General features: G+C 38.0%; 1 protein-coding gene across 4 annotated transcripts in view; it reads right to left on the bottom strand.

Moving 5' to 3' along the window:
* DNM3 (dynamin 3) overlaps nucleotides 1-19,385 on the bottom strand; it is a 717,102-nt gene that overhangs the window by 490,107 nt on the left and 207,610 nt on the right. For all 4 annotated transcript variants that reach the window (XM_023738465.1, XM_012557752.2, XM_004384112.3 and 1 more), the window contains exons 5-6: nucleotides 10,186-10,284; nucleotides 9,422-9,582 (exon numbers count right to left, since the gene is read on the bottom strand). In XM_023738465.1, coding sequence (XP_023594233.1) covers nucleotides 9,422-9,582; nucleotides 10,186-10,284 — 260 coding nt within the window. The remainder of the gene's footprint in view (nucleotides 1-9,421; nucleotides 9,583-10,185; nucleotides 10,285-19,385) is intronic.

Here is a 19,385-nt window from a genome sequence, read left to right as displayed (position 1 = left end):
TGAAGAGAAAGTGATTATCCAGAAAAAGAAAGATCTTCAGTATAAAATGCATACAACTATAATCTGTCAATCAGTTTTCTAGAATCTAATTATGTGCTAACTTGAGGCTCACTTGTAATAACCAAATGGTCAGTCCGGTATTCATAACTTAATTTATTTTCAACTTTATCTTTCTAATTACATTTGTGATCTTCCTCTAAGTACTCTTTAAAGTTTATTTATATGTTTCCTGGGTCAATATAGATGTAAAAGTAGTAAACTAAAAAGGATTGTGATCAGTAATGAATATATTGATAGAACATTACAATTTCCACCTAACAAACTAGTATTCTTTAATATATATTCATATTTTTATTTTACTTTATTATATATATTTTTTATTGTGATTTAGGTGAAAGTTTACATAGCAAATTAGTGTCTCATTTAACAGTTAATACACAAATTATTTTGTAACATTGGTTCCAACCCCTCGATGTATCAACACTCTCCCCCTTCTCCACCCTAGGTTCCCTGTTTCCTTTCATTTAGGTTTCAAGTCCCTTCCTGTCTTCTCATCTTTGCTTTTGGGCTGGTGTGCCCATTATTCTTATACACAATTGAACTATAAAGCACGTCCCTCATGTGTGTTATTGTTGGCCCTATAAACCTGTCTAATCTTTGGCTGAAGAATGAACCTCAGGAGTGACTTCAGGAGTGACTTAAAGGGCAGGGCATAATCTCGAGGTTTCTCCAGTCTCTGTCAGACCAGCAAGCCTGTTTTTTTTTTTTTTTTAATTTGAATTTTGTTCTACATTTTTCTCTCACTCTGTCAGGACCATCTATTGTAATCCCTGCCAGAGCAGTCGGTAGGAGTAACTGGGCACCATCTAGTTGTTCTGGGCTCAGTCTGGTAGAGGTTGTGCTAGTTGTAGTCCATGAGTCCTCTGGACTAATCTTTCTCTTGTGTCTTTAGTCTTCATTTCCTTTGCTCCAGCCCGAATGGGACCAGTAGACGTATCTTAAATGGCCACTCGCAGGATTTTAAGACCCCAGTTGCTACTCACCACAGTCAGATGTAGAACTATGTTATGTTAATTGAGGTAGATGTCCCCCAAGACCATGGTCCCCTGCTCTCAGCCCAGTAGCTTGGTCTCTCAGGGAGTTTCGATGTATCTGTGAAGTTTCCATGACTTTGTTCTGGCCAAGCTGTGCTGAATTCCCCAGTATTGTATACTGTCTTACTCTTCACCAAATATACCACTTACCTACTATCTAGTTAGTGTTTTTCCATCCCCATCCCTCCCCTCCCTCGTAACCATCAAAGATTGTTTCTTTTGGTGTGTAAACCTTTTCATGAGTTTTTATAGTAGTGGTCTCATACAATATTGGTCCTTTTGTGATTGACTTATTTCACTCAGCATAATATCCTCCAGATTCATACATGTTGTGAGATGTTTCGCAGATTCATCGTTGTTCTTTATCGTTGCATAGCATTCCATTGTATGCGTGTACCATAGTTTGTTTATCCATTCATCTTTTGATGGGCACTAAGGTTGTTTCCATCTTTTTGCTATTGTGAATAATGCTGCAGTGAACATGGGTGTACGTACGTCAATTTGTGTGACAGCTCTTATTTCTCTAAGATACATTCCTAGGAGTGGGATTGCTGGATTGTATGGTATTTCTATTTCTAGCTTTTTAAGGAAGCGCCATATCATTTTCCAAAAGGTTGTGCAATTTTGCATTCCCACCAGCAGTGCATAGGAGTTTCAAACTTCCCACAACCTCTCCAACATCTGCTATTGTCTATTTTTTTTTTGAATCGTGCCAGTAATGTCAGGGTAAGATGGTAACTCATTGTAGTTTTGATTTGCATTTTTCTAATGGCTAGTAATCGAGAGCATTTCCTCATGTGTCTGTTAGCCGCCTGAATGTCTTCCTTGGTGAAGTCTCTGTTCATAACCTGTGCCCATTTTTTAAATGGATTATTTGTATTTGTACTATAGAGGTGTTGGATTTTCTTAAAGATTTTAGAGATTAGACCTCTGTCGGACATGCCATAGCCAAAATCTTTTTCCCAGTCTGTAGGTTCTCTTTTTACTCTTTTGGTGAGGTCTTTTGATGAGCATAAGTGTTTAATTTTTAGGAGATCCCATCTATCTGCCTTATCTTCTGGTGTTTGTGTGTCGTTAATTATAGTTTGTGTGCTGTTTATTCCGTATATCAGGGCCCCTAGTGTTGACCCTATTTTTTCTTCCATGATCTTTATAATTTTTGGTTTTATAGTTATGTCTTTAATCCATTTTGAATTAGTTTTTGTGTGTGGTGTGAAGTTGAGTCCTGTTTCATCTTCTTACAGATGGACATCCAGTTTTGTCAGCACCATTTGTTAGAAAGACTGTCTTCTCCCCATTTGATGGACTTTGGGCCTTTGTGAACGATCAAGTGGCCATAGGTAGATGGATTTACATCTGGGTTCTCAATTCTGTTCCACTGGTCAATGTATTTGTTGTTGTACCAGTACCAGGCTGCTTTGACTACCATAGCTGTGTAGTAGGTTCTGAGGCCAGGTAATGCAAGGCCTTCTAGTTTATACTTTTTCTCCAATAATCCTTTACTTATCCAGGGCATTTTTCCGTTCCATACAAAGTTGACAATTAGTTTTACCATCTCATTAAAGAATGTTGTTGGTATTTGAACTGGGATTGCATGATATTTGAAGATTGCTTTGGGAAGGACTGTCATTTTCACAATGTTGAGTCTACATAGCCATGAGCATGGTATGTTTTTCCATTTATGTAGATCTCTTTTGGTTTCTTGCAGTAGTGGTTTGTAGTTTTCTTGTATAGGTCTTTTATGTTCCTTGTTAGATTTATTCCTAAGTATTTTATTTTTTTAGGGGCTATTATAAATAGTATTGCTTTACTGATTTCCTTTTCTACTTCTCTTTATTGGTGTATAGGAATCCAGCTGATTTTTGTATATTTACCTTGTATCCTGATACTCTGCTGAATCTTTCTGATTAGTTCCAGAAGTTTTCTTGTGGAGTCTTTAGGGTTCTCTATGTATAGTATTATATCATTCATAAATATGGATAGTTGTACTTCTTCCTTTCCAATTTGGATGCTCTTTATTTCTTTTTCTTGTCTTATTGCTCTAGCTAGGACTTCCAGCACAATGTTAAATAGGAGTGGTGATAAAGGACATCCTTGTCTTAGTCTCGTTCTCAAGGGGAATTTTTTCAGCCTCTCTGTTGAGAATGATGTTGGCTATTAGTTTTGTACAAACCCAAAAACCAAACCCATTGCCATCGAGTCGATCCCACCTCACAGCAACCCTATAGGACAGAGTAGAACTGCCCCATAGCATTTCCAAGGAGCGGCTGGTGAATTGAGAATGATGTTGGCTGTTGGTTTTGTATAGATGTCCTTTAAGATATTGAGGAATCTCCCTTCTATTTTATTGAGAATTTTTATCGGGAATGGATGTTGGACTTTATTGAATGCCTTTCCTGCATCGATTGAGATGATCATGTGATTCTTTTCTTTTATATATGTTGTGAATTACGGTGATTGATTTTCTCATGTTGAACCATCCTTGCATACCTGGTATGAATTCCACTTGGTCGTAGTGTATTATTTTTTTACATGATGCTAAATTCTACTGGCTAGAATTTGGTTGAGAATTTTTGCATCTATATTCATGAGAGATAATGATTTGTAATTTTCTTTTTTGAAGTGTCCTTGTCTCATTTTGGTATCAGGGTTATGCTGGCTTCATAGAATGAATTCGAAAGTATCCTTCCTTTTCTATGTTCTGAAATAGTTTGGGTAGTATTGGTGCAAGCTCTTCTCGGAGTATCTGGCCCAGAATTTTTTTTTGTTGGGAGTTTTTTGTTGTTGTTGTTGTTACTTTTAATCTCTTCTCTTGTCATGGGTCTGTTCAGATTTTCTACCTAAATTTGTGTTAGTTTAGGTAGGTAGTTTTTGTAGAAATCTATACTTTTCCTCTAGGTTTTCAAATTTTTGGAGTAGAGTTTTTCATAGTACTGTTGTGCTCCTTTTTCTTTCAGTTGGGTCTATTGTAATGTCCCCCATTTCATTTCTTATTTGGGTTATTTGTGTCCTCTCCTGTTTTTCTTTTGTCCATTTGGTCAATGGTTTATCAATTTTGTTGATCCTTTCAGAGAACCAACTTTTGGTTTTGCTGATTCTTCCTATTGTTTTCCTATTCTCTGTTTCATTTAATTTTGCTCTGCTGTTTATTATTTCCTTTCTTCTGGTGCCTGTGGGCTTCATTTGTTGTTCCCTTTCTATTTGTTTGGGTTATGTAAGTTAAGTTTTGATTTTGTTCCTTTCTTCCTTTTTGATGTCTGCATCTATTGCTGTAAATTGACCGCGGAGCATTGCCTTAGCTGTGTCCCATAGGTTCTGGAATGATGTGTTCATTCTCATTTGATTCTGGAAATTTTTTTATTCCATCTTTGATTTCTTCTATTATCCAGTGGTTCTTCAGCAAGGTACTATTCAGTTTCCATGAATTTGATTTTTTTCCTTGCTCTTTCTGTTATTAATTTCTACTTTTATGGTGTTGCGATCCAAGAAAATGCTTCGTATTATCTGTGTTCTGTATTTTGTTGAGGGTTGCTTTGTGGCCTAAGATGTGGTCTGTTCTGGAGAAAGTTCATGTGCATTGGAAAAGAATGTATACTTTGCTGCTGTTGGGTACAGTGTTCTGTATATGTTTGTGAGGTCAGGATGGTTTATTGTGGACTTAAGATCTTCTGTATCTTTGCTGAGTTTCTTTCTAGATGTTCTGTCCTTCACTGAAAGTGGTGTGTTGAAGTCCCCTACTATTATGGTGGAACTGTCAATTTCTCTTTTTAGTGCTGTTAGAGTTTGTTTTATGTATTTTGGAGCCCTGTCATTGGAGCATATTTATTATGATTATGTCTTCATGGTGGACTGTCCCTTTAATCATTATATAATGTCTTTCCTAGTCTTTTATGATGGATTTTGCCTTAAAGTCTATTTTATCTGATATTAGTATTGCCACTACTGCTCTTTTTTTGCTTGCTGTTTGCTTGATATATACTTTTTTCCATCCTTCGATTTCAGTTAGATTCTCTAACTGAAGGACTCCTTTTAACAATTCTTGTAAGTTTGGTTTTTATAAATTCCCTTAATTTCTGTTTATCTGGAAATGTCCTAATTTCACCATCATATTTGAGAGAGTTTTGCAGGATAGATTATTCTCAGTTGGCAATTTTTTTCTTTCAAGGTTTTATATATATCCTCTCATTGTCTTCTTGCCTGCACAGTTTCTGTCAAGTAATCAGAGTTCAGTCTTATTGCTTCCCCTTTGTATTTGACTTTTCATTTTTCCTGAGCTGCTTTTGGGATTCTTTGTTTTTGTCGAGTGTGATTATGATATGTCTTGGTGACTTTCTTTTGAGGTCTATCCTATGTGGGGTTCACTGAGCTTGGATGGTCGGCTGTTCATCTTTCATGATATTAGGGATGTTTTCTATCAGCAAATCTTCAATGATCCTCTCTGTGTTTTCCATTTTCTCTCCCTGTTCTGGAACTCTGATCACATGCAATTTATGCTAATTTTATCCCACATAGTTCTTAGGTTTTCTTCATTCTTCTTTATTCTTTTCTCTGATTTTTCCTCAAACAAATTGGCATCCATGGATTTGTCTTCAATTTCATGCATTCTTTCTTCCATTGTTTAAAATTTGCTCTTAATACCTTATACTGTATTGTCAATTTGTGACATTTTGTTGTTTATCTTTTGGGTTTCTAATTGCTGTTTTCGTATGATTTCTAATGTTTATTTATTTTGACATTTTGTTCTTGTACCATTTTCTTGAATTCTTCTATTGCTTTGTCTGTGTTTTCCTTGATTTTGGCTATATTTTGGTTGGTTTTGTCTGTGTTTTCCATCATTTTGTCTGTGCTTTCCTTGCTCTCTTTCCTAGTCTCTTGGAGAACCCTGAATATTGGGCTTTTAATTCCTTATCAGGTAGTTCCAGTGACTTTTCTTCTGGTGGAAGATCAACTGGTGCTTTATTCTGGTCATTTACTGGAGTCACCTTGTCCTGTTTTTTAAAATATGTTTTGATATTGTCTGCTGTCTCCGAGACATTCAGGTATTGTTTTCTTTATTTACTGACTGTAAGTTTGTTTCGTTCTGGTTTTTTTGTTGTTGTTGTTGTTATGTCTGGGCAGGTGGGCTAGGCGTGCTTTGTTGCTTGCTTGTCTGTGGGCATGATAATTCTCACCACCTTGTGCTGGTGTGCAGGGCCAGTTGCTGAGCTATGGTGCAGCAGGGCAGGTCCAGCAGGAAGGGAAAGGTGGAGATGTGTCATTTGTCTGCAGTTTTAACAGGTCTGGGGGCTGGAGCATGGCCTCTGCAGTCTGTTAGGGGAGGGGTCCTGAGCCAGCAAGGAAGGGCCTGGGGTCCAGGCTGGGTCCCCTTGGGGCCACAGCGGACAGCAGGAGGGGTCTGTAGCCAGCGGGAAGGGGCTTGGGGTCTGAGTCAAGTTCCCTGGTTGCCGCAGTGGGCAGCAGTAGGGTCCAGAACCAGTGAGAAGGGGCCTGGGGTCTGGGCCAGGTCCCCTTGGGCTACAGGTAGCGGCAGGCGGGGTCTGGAGCCGGTAAGAAGGGGCCTAGAGTCTGGTCTGGGTCCTCTCGGTGCTGCCGTCAGCAGGACAGAGTAGAGAGGGAGGAAGTGGTGCGAATGCAGGGGCAGAGGGGGCTACATGGAGAAGAGCAATAGGGTGGGTTGGTACTCTGTTTCCTAGCAGTCAGGGTTGTCACAATGGCGGGTTGTAGCCAATGTTCATCAGAGGGGTGGGGGTTGTAGAAGCATGTTCCTGAGGTTACTAGGTGAGAGAGTCTGGGCTTCTCCTTGAGTTACAGCCAGCAAACATGGTCTTACTTAGTCCTGGGTCTGTCCATGCTGTACCTCTATCTCCTATTGGGAATTCTGTGGAGGTGCCTTTCTGCGTGTAGGGTTGTTGGCTTTATTCCAAGATGGCAATGCTGAATCATGCTGTTTGGTTAGGAACCTCTACTATTTCTACTAATAGGAATCTCTACCCCGTCCCTGTTTTCTATTAGTTTCTTCTTCTCCTCAGTGACTTCCAATCTAATACTTTATCCCTTCATTTAAGGGTCAGGATTCTAGGATGGATGTCTGTATCTGTTTTACTTGGTTTTTCAGGTCTTTGCTGCAGCAGGATGGTTTAGTGCATCTGACTAGTCCACCACCTGCCTCCTATTCATATTTATAAAATGATATAACCATATTGCTGCCTCATAGCTTCCAAATACTCATCTACCCTTAATTTAAAAGCACAAACTTTACACTAGTCTGTGTTACATCACTTAAATCAGAAGTATACCAATGCTTTTGATTTTATCTAAAATTTTAATTGTTTTACCCAAAGAGTTCAAGTACAGTGTCACATACAGCCTACTACTGTGTTAGCCTCTACTGATACTTTCAAGAAATCTAACAATCAAAACATTCAATAAATATTTGATTGAATAACCAATTCAGTTCATTGTTGCTATTATTGGTGTTGGTGGTGGTGGTGTTAGTTGTCAAATCGGCTCCGACTCATGGAAACACGTATGTTACAACAAAACGTTGTCTGGTCTGTGGCATCTTCATGATCATTGGTATGTTTAGTCCATCATTGCAGCTATTGTGTAGTGCCTTTCAACTAGGGGGCTCATCTTCCACCACTATATTGAATAATATTCTGCTGTGATTTATAAGCTTTTCATTGGCTAATTTTCAGAATTAGATCATTAGGCCTTTCTTCCTAGTCTGTCTTAAGTCTAGAAGCTCCACTGAAACCTGTCCACCATTGCTGACCCTGCCGTTATTTGAAAATACTGGTGGCAAAGCTTCCAGCATCATAGCAACATGCAAGCTACCACAGTACGACAAACTGACAGACTGGTAGTAGAATTCAGTTCATAGATAAAAGTTAAAGCATTCTGTGATGGTTAAAGTTGTGTGTCAACTTGGCTGGGCCATGATTATCAGTGATTTGGCAGTTATGATGTAGTTTTGGCAGTTATGTAATGATGTAATCAACTCCATGATGAGAGCTGCTATGAGCAGCCAATCAGCTGAAAGGGAGTTTTCTTGGGGGTGTGACCTGCCTCCAGTATATAAATGGATGTTCCAGCAAGGCTCTTGCTCTGGATCCTGCAACTGGCTTGTCATTATCTGACAAGTTCTTGGGACTTGAGCTAGCAGATTACCTGCTGATCTTGGGCTCTATTGGCCTTCACAGACTGTGCGCCAGCAGCCTACCATCTGACCTACTGCTCTTGAGTTCATCAGCCCCTGCAGCTATGTGAGTCAGGAGAAGCCTCCAGACTGATGCCTGACCCATGGACTTGGGACTTGCCAGCCTCTACAACTGTGTGAGCCATTTCCTTGAGATAAATCTCTCTCTCTCTCTCTCCATGTATATATATATATATATATATGCATATATATACATATATGCACTTCACTGGTTTTGCTTCTCTAGAGAACCCAGCTTAAGCACACACATCTTAAATCAAAAAAACCAAACCCACTGCCATCAAATCAATTCCCACTAATGGTGACTCCAGTGTTACAGAGTAGAACTGCTCCATTAATGGGGTATATATAGATTTCAATCATTAATGTTTCTTTGTGAGGAAAGCTGCTCACTATATTGAGTCAATGTAATCAATGTAATTAACATATTGAAAACAGGACGGGTCCCTGCACTCAGTGAGGCTTAACTTTAGTAGGGGAAGGGAAATATGTAAACAGGTAGTACACTGAGGATTTATGGAAGAAGTGCATGCAGTTTGTGGAAATGGGGAGGCAAAGCGCACAATTCTACCTGTTGTGGGGAAAGAGGTTATTTGGAAAAGCTGCATAGATGAGTGGACATCAATCATTTCTCTAACTAGACTTTGTTGTTTTAAGGTTTTAAATTAAAAAATGGATCAATCCTAAACAAAATCATAAAGAAATTTTAACAAAATATCTAACGTAACTCTACAAATTGATATTTCAAAAAGAGATCCCATAAGATCAATTTTTCACAGATATACAAGTTTAGCTTAAGATAACTACAAATTGTGAGTAGTGTGCTAAAACTTACACCCTGGTTCACTGTTCCTAAATAAATATGTGTTTCTGCTTTGAGCACTGGTTTTTCAATAATATTAAGTTGAATTCTATTTACTGAGAATTGTAATGAAATGGATCCAAGTAGTCATTCTCATTAATTCTTATCACATTTAAGCTGAATGTCTTATTTTGGAAAAAACAAATTTAAAAATAAGAAATAGGAATCTCAGTAGTCACTTAAACATATTTCATAACTGTTCTTGTTGCTTGAAAGAACACTAAGTATAAACACCTTGATTTTTACCTGATTAAGAACCTTCTGTAGGTGTGGGGTGCCCATTCGATCAGCAATATGTCTATAAGCCGGGTGGGAAAGAAAAAATTTCCTTTCTGCCAACATAGCAGCCTTAATGTCCTTCTTGCCATCTATGTCCTTCTGGCTTCTGTTTACCACTCCCACATAACCTGAAACAAAACACAAACCTATGGCGTTTAGGATACTTTTGGTTGCTTATTCACGAGAAGCATTCAAGGCTTTCAAAATAGGTTGAATATGAAAGGCAAGATTATTTTTAAGGTCTGAAGGCTGGGTCCCTTTACAAAATTCCATTTGAGACACCAGTATTTGACAAAGGCCTCTGGTTTGGCTAATGATAATTTTTTAGCATCAACACAATAATGTCTCTTGCCCTTAAAAAGTCTGTGCATTTTAATAGAGTAGGTCTCTTGGCTATTTTGCCATACAGCAGACAAACAAATAAATCAGACATAAAACAGAACAGTATGTATTTATGCAGACTATGATGAATATTTATACCTCCCTTCAAACGCCTTCCTGTTTCTGTTTTCTCAGTCCTGTTATTTTAAAGAATAGTTCTCCACTTGGATAATTTTTAATACACCATTTGGGAACATTGTTGCCTTCTGCCATTCCATAAAAACTATAACTACTCATAATCCCATTCCTTGCAACTGACGAGGCATTAAAACTAAGCCTCCCATTGGCTTCCCAATCATTACCCTGCCATGTCATCAAAGGAAGCCCTGCACAGACCACAAGTACTTTACCCCTGCGAAGAGGCAGCAGCTTGTTCTCTAAAACATCCCTGGCATCTGTTCCTTCATCCATAAGATCCAGTTTGGTAATGACTCCAATGGTTCTCAGACCTGCAGCATGAACAAAACCAACATTAAACAATTTGGAGAAGGCTAACAAATTTTAGAGGCATGTATCTCATAGCTAAATGCGAAGCATGCGTATTTCTGCTCCTTTTCTTGTTCATCTTGGTCTTACTTTGTTTTCTTATCCACTATTACCCAAATCTGGTGAATTTTTTTTTTTTTTTGTGATGAAGAGGAGAGTTGCATACTCATAAGATAACTTTCAATTCAAATGAAAAAAAAAAAACAAATAGCTGTATCACCAAAATACTAATAAATACATGAGTTTATTGTCTTATAATGCGTAAATAGCAATATATATTTTAATTTTCCTCCTGGCACTCCACACAATGTGAATGCTTTAAAATTTTTATGGATTGCATTATTAAGAACAAATAAACAGATCAAAGATGAGAGTGTGTCATATACCAAGCATTATTATTTATCCAGTTCTGAGCATTTGAGGTGAAAAAATAAAAAGAAGAAAATTAGATTTCAGATGGTACCATCACCAAAAATAATCTTACAAGTCTCACAGCATTCACTGTTCCTCAGAAAAGGAAATATGATTTAGAGAAAGAAGACAGAACTAGGAATTATGAGACTAGATTCTAGACTCAAAGAAGGTCACTTAACTCCCTGGGTCTGTTTTTCTCATCTGTAAAATAAAGAGATGGAAGCTTGACCTCCAAGGCTTCTTTCAGTCATAAAATAATGTAAGAACCTAGTCATTTTATGTAACAGGTCAGACACATTGCATTTGTCTTTTGCATTCTTCATTAGATGAAATGCATTAAGACCATTTATTTGGTATTACAGTTATACAGGGTTACTTGAACATATATATTTAGCTTTTGCTTGACATCACTCTCAAATAATGTGGCTAATATTTATTAAAGGAGCCCTGGTGCTGCAGTGGTTAGAGTGCTTGGCTGCTAACTGAAAGGTCAACAGTACAAGCCCACTAACTGTTCCACAGGAGAAAGATGTGGCAGTCTGCTTCCATAAAGATTTCAGCCTTGGAAACCCTATGGGGCAGTTCTATTCTGTGAGTCAGAATCGACTGGCTGGCAATGGCGTTTTTTTGGGGGGGCGGGGGGTTAATATTTATTAAGGCAGCTTCTGTTATAAACAGTCTGCATTATTAAATCACTTAATCATAAAAACAGTCCAACAATTATTTTTTGAAGATGGAGAAACTAAGGCAGAGAGAGGTTAAATAAATTCCCCAAGGTCATACAGGTAGTGGATCCAGACAATCTGGTTCCAGAATTCATGCTTTTAACCAATATACTGCTTCTCACAATAAAATGATTTAAGAAAAAAAAAAAAGACAAACTAATAAGGTCAAAGAGACTGAGAGAATACTTTAGAAGAAAATTTGGAACTGGAAACCTAAAAGGATGACTTAACAGAGCAGAGAAAAAGAAAAACCGTATCTGAGGAAGCCAACAGTTAGAGGAGTCCAGAAGTTAGATATTTTACATCACAGCCTCTCAGACTCAGGACCTGAGCTCAGGAACCAACACTTCTGAAAACAGTGAAAGGAGTGGTAGCAGTTGAGGATTAAAACAGGAGCACTGGGTGGGAGCTGCCCCTGGTCCGTCCCACCATTAGAGTACAGGTTTATTTTCTGTAAAGACTGAAACAGAGAAACTCTGAACTCAAGGACACCAGGCCCAGTTTGAAGGCTCAGGAATTGAAGGAGGGTGATTAAATGAAACTCCACATATTAAATGGCATGACACCCCCCTCACTCCCAATTCTATTTCCTAACTTAGCTTTGAGAAAGAACTGGCTGGCAGGCTATTATCCACAAGGCAGGAGACTGCAAGAATCCTATCTAGGAAAATTAACCTTTCCAAGAGAAAAGCGCAGATATTGACATTCAGAGGAATCCCAATAGAAACAGCCCAATAAATCACCCTGCTGTGAAGTCTACCACTCAATATATCAAGCACACCCACACAGACCTTCCACTCACCTGTTATGTCACCTTTAAATATAAATGAACAGCTAAGGATATCCTCTGAGACCAAAACAAATAAACAAAATAAAACATAACATGGAGAAAACAACAGGCACTATTTTGTAATGCAAAATACAGAAGAAAACTTTATTATTCTTATTAATATCCTCAGAGAGAAAGGCAAAGTCATCACATTCCTGAAATGAGAATGCCATATGAAAAAAATTTTCAGAGGAAAAGAATTTTCAGTAATTAAAAATATCAGAGCACAAATGAAAACATAAGAATATTTAGAAGACAACACTAAGGAACTGTGCAGAAAACAAAAGAAAAAGAAGTAGATAATAGGAGAGGAAAACAAGTTGTAAAAACTAGAGCATTGATTCAGAGAATCCAATATATGAATAGCTGACATTCCAGAAAGATAAAGAAGAGAAAACATCTTGGAGGACGGGAGATTCTCTTTTTAAAAATGTCCTATAAGTAAAATCCAGAAATTTATGGATTGAATGGGTCCATCAAGTACCCAGCATAATATAAAATACATACACACACACACAACACAGCACATCAGTATAAGATTTCATCACAAAGAAAGTCACAAACACCACAAAAAAGGATTGGGAATCATTACAGCAGTAGTCTTCCCAGCAGTAGCACTAGAAACTAAAAGACAGTAGATCAATGTCTTCAAAAACCTGTGGGAAAAATAATTTGTAACCTAGAATTCTAAACTATCTATAAATGTTACAGTAGAAAAAAGATATTTTCAGCCTTACAAAATCTCTAAATATTTTTATCCTCCCTCCCTTTCTCCTTTTTTCAGGAAGCTACTGAAGTATGTGATCCACCAAACAAGGATGCAAATCAACAAAGAAATCCAGGACACAGGGATTCCAGTATACAAGACAGGAAGGGAATGTTCAGGATGGTGTAAATCTGAGTACAAAGCTTATACTGAAAAAAGGAAACAGTTGCTGTCGAGTCGATTCTGACTCATGGCAACCCCATGTGTTACAGAATAAAACTGATCCACAGGGTTTTCTTGGCTGTAATCTTTATGGAAGCAGTTCACCAGGACTTTCTTCTGCAGAGTCATGTAGTAGGTTCAAATCACCAACCATTAGGTTAGCAGCCGAGCACAAACCATTTGTGCCACCCAGTTGTTGTTGTTGTTAGGTACAGTTCTAACTCATAGTGACCCTATGTATGACAGAACAAAACACTCTTGGGTCCTGCGCCATCCTCACAATTGTTGCTATGTTTGAGCCCACTGTTGCAGCCCCTGTGTCAATCCATCTTGTTGAGGGTCTTCCTCTTTTTTGCTGACCCTCTACTTTATCAAGAATGATGTCCTTCTACAGAGACTGGTCCCTCCTGATAACACGTCCAAAGTATGTGAGACAAAGTCTCCCCATCCTTGCTTCCAAGGAGCACTCTAGCTGTACTTCTTCCTAGACAGACTTGTTCCTTCTTCTGGCAGTCGATTGTATATTCAATATTCTTCACCAACACCATTATTCAATGGCACGTATTCTTTTTTTGTCTACCGTAGTCATTGTCCAGCTTTCACATGCACATGAGGTGACTGAAAATATCATGGCTTGGGTCAGGCACATCTTAGTCCTCAAAGTGACATTTTTGCTTTTCAACATTTTAAACAGGTCTTTTGCAACAGCTTTGCCCAGTGAAATACACTGTTTGATTTCTTGACTGCTGCTTCCATGGGCGTTGATTATGGATCCAAGTAAAAAGAATTTCTTGACAACTTCAATATTTTCTCTGGTTATCATGATGCTGCTTATTGGTCCAGTTGTGAGGATTTTTGTTTTCCTCATGCTGAAGGCTGTAGTCTTTAATCTTCTTAACTGCCTCAAGTCCTCTTCACTTTCAGCAAGGAAGGTTGTGTTATCTGCATATGGCAGGTTGATATTGAGTCTTCCTCTGATCCTGACACCACGTTCTTCTTCATACAGTCCAGCTTCTCGGATTATTTGCTCAGCATACAGGTTGAATAAGTGTGGTGAAAGGATAAACCCTGACGCACAGTTTTCCTAATTTTAAACCAATCAGCATCCTCTTGTTCTGTTCAAACGACTGCCTCTTAGTCTATGTACAGGTTCCACATGAGCACAATTAAGTGTTCTGGAATTCCCACGCTTCACAATGTTATCCATAATTTGTTATGATCCACACAGTCAAATGCCTTTGCATAGCCAATAAAACACAGGTAAACATCCTTCTGGTATTCTCTGCTTTCAACCAAAATCCATTTAACAACAGCAATGATATCCCTCGTTCCACGTCCTGTTCTGAATCCAACTTGAATTTCTGGCAGTTCCTTGTCGATGTACTGCTGCAACCGTTTTTGAATTATCATCAGCAAAATTTTACTTGCATGTGATATTAATGATATTGTCCGATAATTTCTGCATTCTGTTGGGTCATCTTTCTTTGGAATGGGCACAAATATGAATCTCTTCCAGTCGGTTGGCCAGATAGCTGTGTTCCAAATTTCTTGACATAGACAAGTGGGCACTCCAGCACTGCATTCGTTTGTTGAAACATCTCAATTGGTATTCCATCAATTCCTGGAGCCTTGTTTTTCGCCAATGCCTTCAGTGCAGCTTGGACTTCTTCCTTCAATACCATCAGTTCTTGATCATATGCTACCTCCTGAAATGGCTGAACATCAACCAGCTCTTTTTGGTACAGTGACTCTGTGTATTTCTTCCATCATCTTTTGATGTTTCCTGCATCTCTCAATATTTTGTCCATTGAATTCTTCACTATTGCACCTCGAGGCTTGATTTTTTCCTCAGTTCATTCAGCTTGAGAAATATTGAGCATGTTTTTCCCTTTTTGTTTTCTAACTCCAGGTCTTTGCACATTTCATTATAATATTTTACTTGGTCTTCTTGAGCCGCCCTTTGAAATCTTCTGTTCAGCTCTTTTACTTCATCATCTCTTCTATTTGCTTTAGCTGCTCTACGTTCAAAAGCAAGTTTCAGAATCTCTTCTGACATCCATTTTGGTCTTTTCTTTCTTTCCCATTTTCTAATGACCTGCTTTCTTCACGTATGATGTCCTTGATGTCATCCCACAACTCGTCTGGTGTCAAATCTATTTTTGAGATGGTCTCTAAATTCAGGTGGGATATACTCAAGGTCATTTTTTTGGCTCTTGTGGGCTTGTTTTTAAATTTCTTCAGCTTCAACTTGAACTTGCATATGAGCAATTGATGGTTTATTCCACAGCTGGCCCCTGGCCTTGTTCTAGCTGATGATACTGAGCTTTTCCATCATCTCTTTCCACAGATGTAGTTGATTTGATTCCTGTGTTTTCCATCCAGTGAGGTCCAAGTGCATTTTCACTGTTTGTGTTGTTGAAAAAGTTATTCACATTGAAGAAGTTGTTGGTGTTGAAAAATTCTATCATGATCTCCGGCATCGTTTCTATCATCAAAGCCGTATTTTCCAACTACCAATCCTTTTTTGTTTCCAACTTCCGCATTCCAACCACCAGTAATTATCAGTGCATCTTGATTGTAGTTTGATCAATTTCAGACTGCAGAAGTTGGTAAAAATCTTCAATTTCCTCTTCTTTGGCATTAGCAGTTGGTGTGTAAATTTGAATAACAGTCATATTAACTGGTCTTCCTTGTAGGTGTATGGATATTATCCTATCGCTAACAGCACTGTACTTCAGGCTAGATCTTGAAATGCTCTTTCTGACAATGAATGCGACACTATTCCTCTTCAATTTGTCATTCCCAGCATAGCAGACCACATGATTATCTGATTCAAAATGGCCAATACCAGCCAATATCAGCTCACTAATGCCTAGGATACCAATCTTTATGTGTTTCATTTCATTTTTGACGACTTTCAATTTTCCTAGATTCATACTTTGTACACTCCATGTTCCAGTTATTAATGGATGTTTTCAGCTGTTTCTTCTCATTTTGAGTCATGCCACATCAGCAAATGAAGGTCCTGAAAGCTTTACACCATCCACGTCATTAAGGTCAACTCTACTTTGAGGAGGTAACTCTTCCCTAGTTGTATTTTGAGTGCCTTCCAACCTGAGGGGCTCATCTTCTGGCACTATATCAATGTTCCACTTCTATTTATAAGGTTTTCACCCATGTACCATTAAAACTCCTTGCCATCAAGTTGATTCCAACTCATAACAACCCTATAGGCTGCCCCATAAGGTTTCCAAGGCAGTAATCTTTAACGAAGCAATTGCCATATCTTTCTCCTGAGGAGTGGTTGGTGGGTTCAAACCCTGACCTTTTCGTTAAGGCTTAATCACTGTGTCACCAGGGCTCCTCAGGGACCATTAAGCCCACTGCCACTGAGTCAATTCCAACTCATAGGGATGCTATAGGACAGAGTAGAACAGTCCCATAGGGTTTCCAAGGAGTGGCTGGTGGATTCAAACTGCTAACCTTTTGGTTAGCAGCTGAATGCTTAATCATTTAGCCACCAGGGCTCCGGGGACCATCAGGTAGCTTAAATCATCAATGGACTCCTGGTGGGAGACACAAGACCTACACTAAATGATCTCAAAAAGCCAGTGCCAGAAGAGATTTCAAAGGCAGCATCATTTAAAAGCACTCTTCTGGGAATCTAAAGACCTAGATAAAAATAATAATAGGAAATATTTATTGAGCACTGATTATGCGCCAGCTCCATTTAGGACTCAAAACAGCAATCCTATGAGATAGGTACTATTATTTCATTTATACACACAAGGAAAGTAAGGCTGGGAGGGGAAAAATACATTTTCCTAAGGGCTCACAGTTTGTAAGAAGTGAAGCTAAGATTCAAATTCAGGCAATCTAATTCCATTTTTCATCAGTATATTATTTTGTCTGCCAATTCTTAGTCTATAAGTGATTACCTGTGTTATTTGGGAAACCCTAGTGGCACAGTACTTAAGAGCTACAACTTTTAACCAGAAACGTCAGAAGTTTGAATCCATCCGGTGCTCCTTGGAAACTCTATGGGGCAGTTCTACTCTCTCCTATAGGGTCGCTATGAGTCAAAATCGACTCGATGGCAACGGGTTTTTTTTTTTTTTTTTTTTTTTTTTGGTTTTTGTGTTATTTGACAACTTAGTTATATCATCTAGGCCTGTTTATCTACAGAACTAAAAGTTTGGACTAGGTGTCTCTTTCAAGCCCAGAATTCTGGGAAGGAGTTCAACTTCCAGATTTAGAAGAAGTTATGTATAGTAACAAGTAAAGGGTAATTTAATAAAATCCTTACCCTTAGACTAAAAGGAAAATAAAAATAATAAATTAAGATCTAATAAATAATGAGATATTGTGTTTCAATTATGTTTCTCTTCAGTAAAGAACAACTACAATTATGAGTCCCGATGAAGACCTTGAAAAGACACATAAAGCTCTCCAAAATCTGATTCTTACGTAGCATAGAGGTTAAGAGCTCTGGCTCAAGAATCAGACTACCTGGGTTCAAATCCTGCCTGTGCCCCTTATTAGCTCCATGCCATTAGTTTCCTCATCAGGAGGGTAACCTCATCAGCAGGGTAACCATGCATCACAGTTCATATTTGCTGTCCCAGGAAAATTATTAACAGCATCCCCTCTCACACTAAAAAGACTTCCAGTTTGAAAGATAAATTATATGCTCACTCTAACTCATTAGTAAAATGGGGAAAATCATAAATTTATGTCATAGAATTGTCTTAAAATCAAATAATATTACTCATGCAAAATACCTAGTACATAAAAACCACTCAATAAATGACAGTTGTGATGATCTACCAGTCTTGTTTCTTACCATCACCCCTACACTATTCCTATTCTAACCTCTAGTCATACCCAACAACTTACAATTCTCCATGTGGCCATGCTTCCTTGCTTCCTCACCCTCATAATGGTATCCCCTCAGTCCCGAATATCCTTCCCTTCTCTTCTTTGCTTGGCAACTCCTACCCATCCTTCAAAACTCCCGTCAGGCCTCACCTGCAAGTCTTAATCAAGTTACCACAAGGCTAAGTTAAGGGCCCTTTCTCTGTGCTCTCAAAGCACCCTGTATATACCAAAATCATAGTTCTTACACTACATTGAAAATCTGCTTATTTGTCTACCTCACCCACTAGGCCATGACCTCGGCAAGTGCAAGGACTACATCTTATCTACATATTCTGAGAGATACACATAGGTGCTAAACACAAAATGAAAACTCAATAAATGTTTATTAAATGAGTAAATGAATGAAAAATATAAGAAAATTTATTTTTCTTAGAATCAGACAAGAATTAAAATGCAAATTCCAGAGAATAACTATAATACCATTACACCATGTTACATAGGTCCATTGTCAGCACAGCGATTTTCCTATGAGAACACTGCTATTTCTTTAGTTTATATATGCATCTAAATTATAAGTAGTGTGCTGTTTCATCTAATTAGGAAATGGGATAAAACCAAGCCATGAACCACATTAGCAGTTGCCAGAAAAGTAATCTGGAACACTGTGTACACTGAAACAACAGTAATGAAGGAAAAAAAAAAATCAATGAAAAGTTAGCGTAAAAATGTATACAGCAAAATTGAAAACAGACTTAGGAAATTAGATGTCCTTCAGTTAATGTATTTTTTTTGTTTTGAATTTCGGTGGGATTTGGGGGGTTTTGAAGTAAATGTTCTTTCTGTTTGGCAAGGATTATGGAATATTTTATTTCTGAAGGCAATCAGTGATAAATGGTGATAGTTTCATCTTTTTTTCCTATAAGTTTTCCACAAACATCATTTTCTTTTTACTTCTAACGTTTATGAATAACATAGTTTTCATTTTCAAAATCATCAGGTACCAGGCATAGCATTTGGTACTAGGTAAAATGTTAAGAAAATAGTAAAAAATATAAAAGTTATTGATGCTGCAGTAACAGAGACTCTGTCTTGGTCACGAAAGTATTCTCAGAGCCTAGCAAAATACTTGAAATATTTAACATTTGTGAAAGGAAGTGAGAGAAGGAATAGAGGGAGAAAGAAGAAAAGGAAGAGGGAAGGGAGGGCGAGAAGGAATAATTACTCCAAAGATAAGAAAATTTAAGTATAGAGTGGTTCTTTCACTGAGAAATTTGCCCTCGAAAATAGACT

The sequence above is a fragment of the Trichechus manatus genome, unplaced genomic scaffold, assembly GCF_000243295.1.
Source record: "Trichechus manatus latirostris isolate Lorelei unplaced genomic scaffold, TriManLat1.0 scaffold00117, whole genome shotgun sequence".
Taxonomy (NCBI): domain Eukaryota; kingdom Metazoa; phylum Chordata; class Mammalia; order Sirenia; family Trichechidae; genus Trichechus; species Trichechus manatus.
This window is presented reverse-complemented; position numbering and strand designations above follow the sequence as displayed.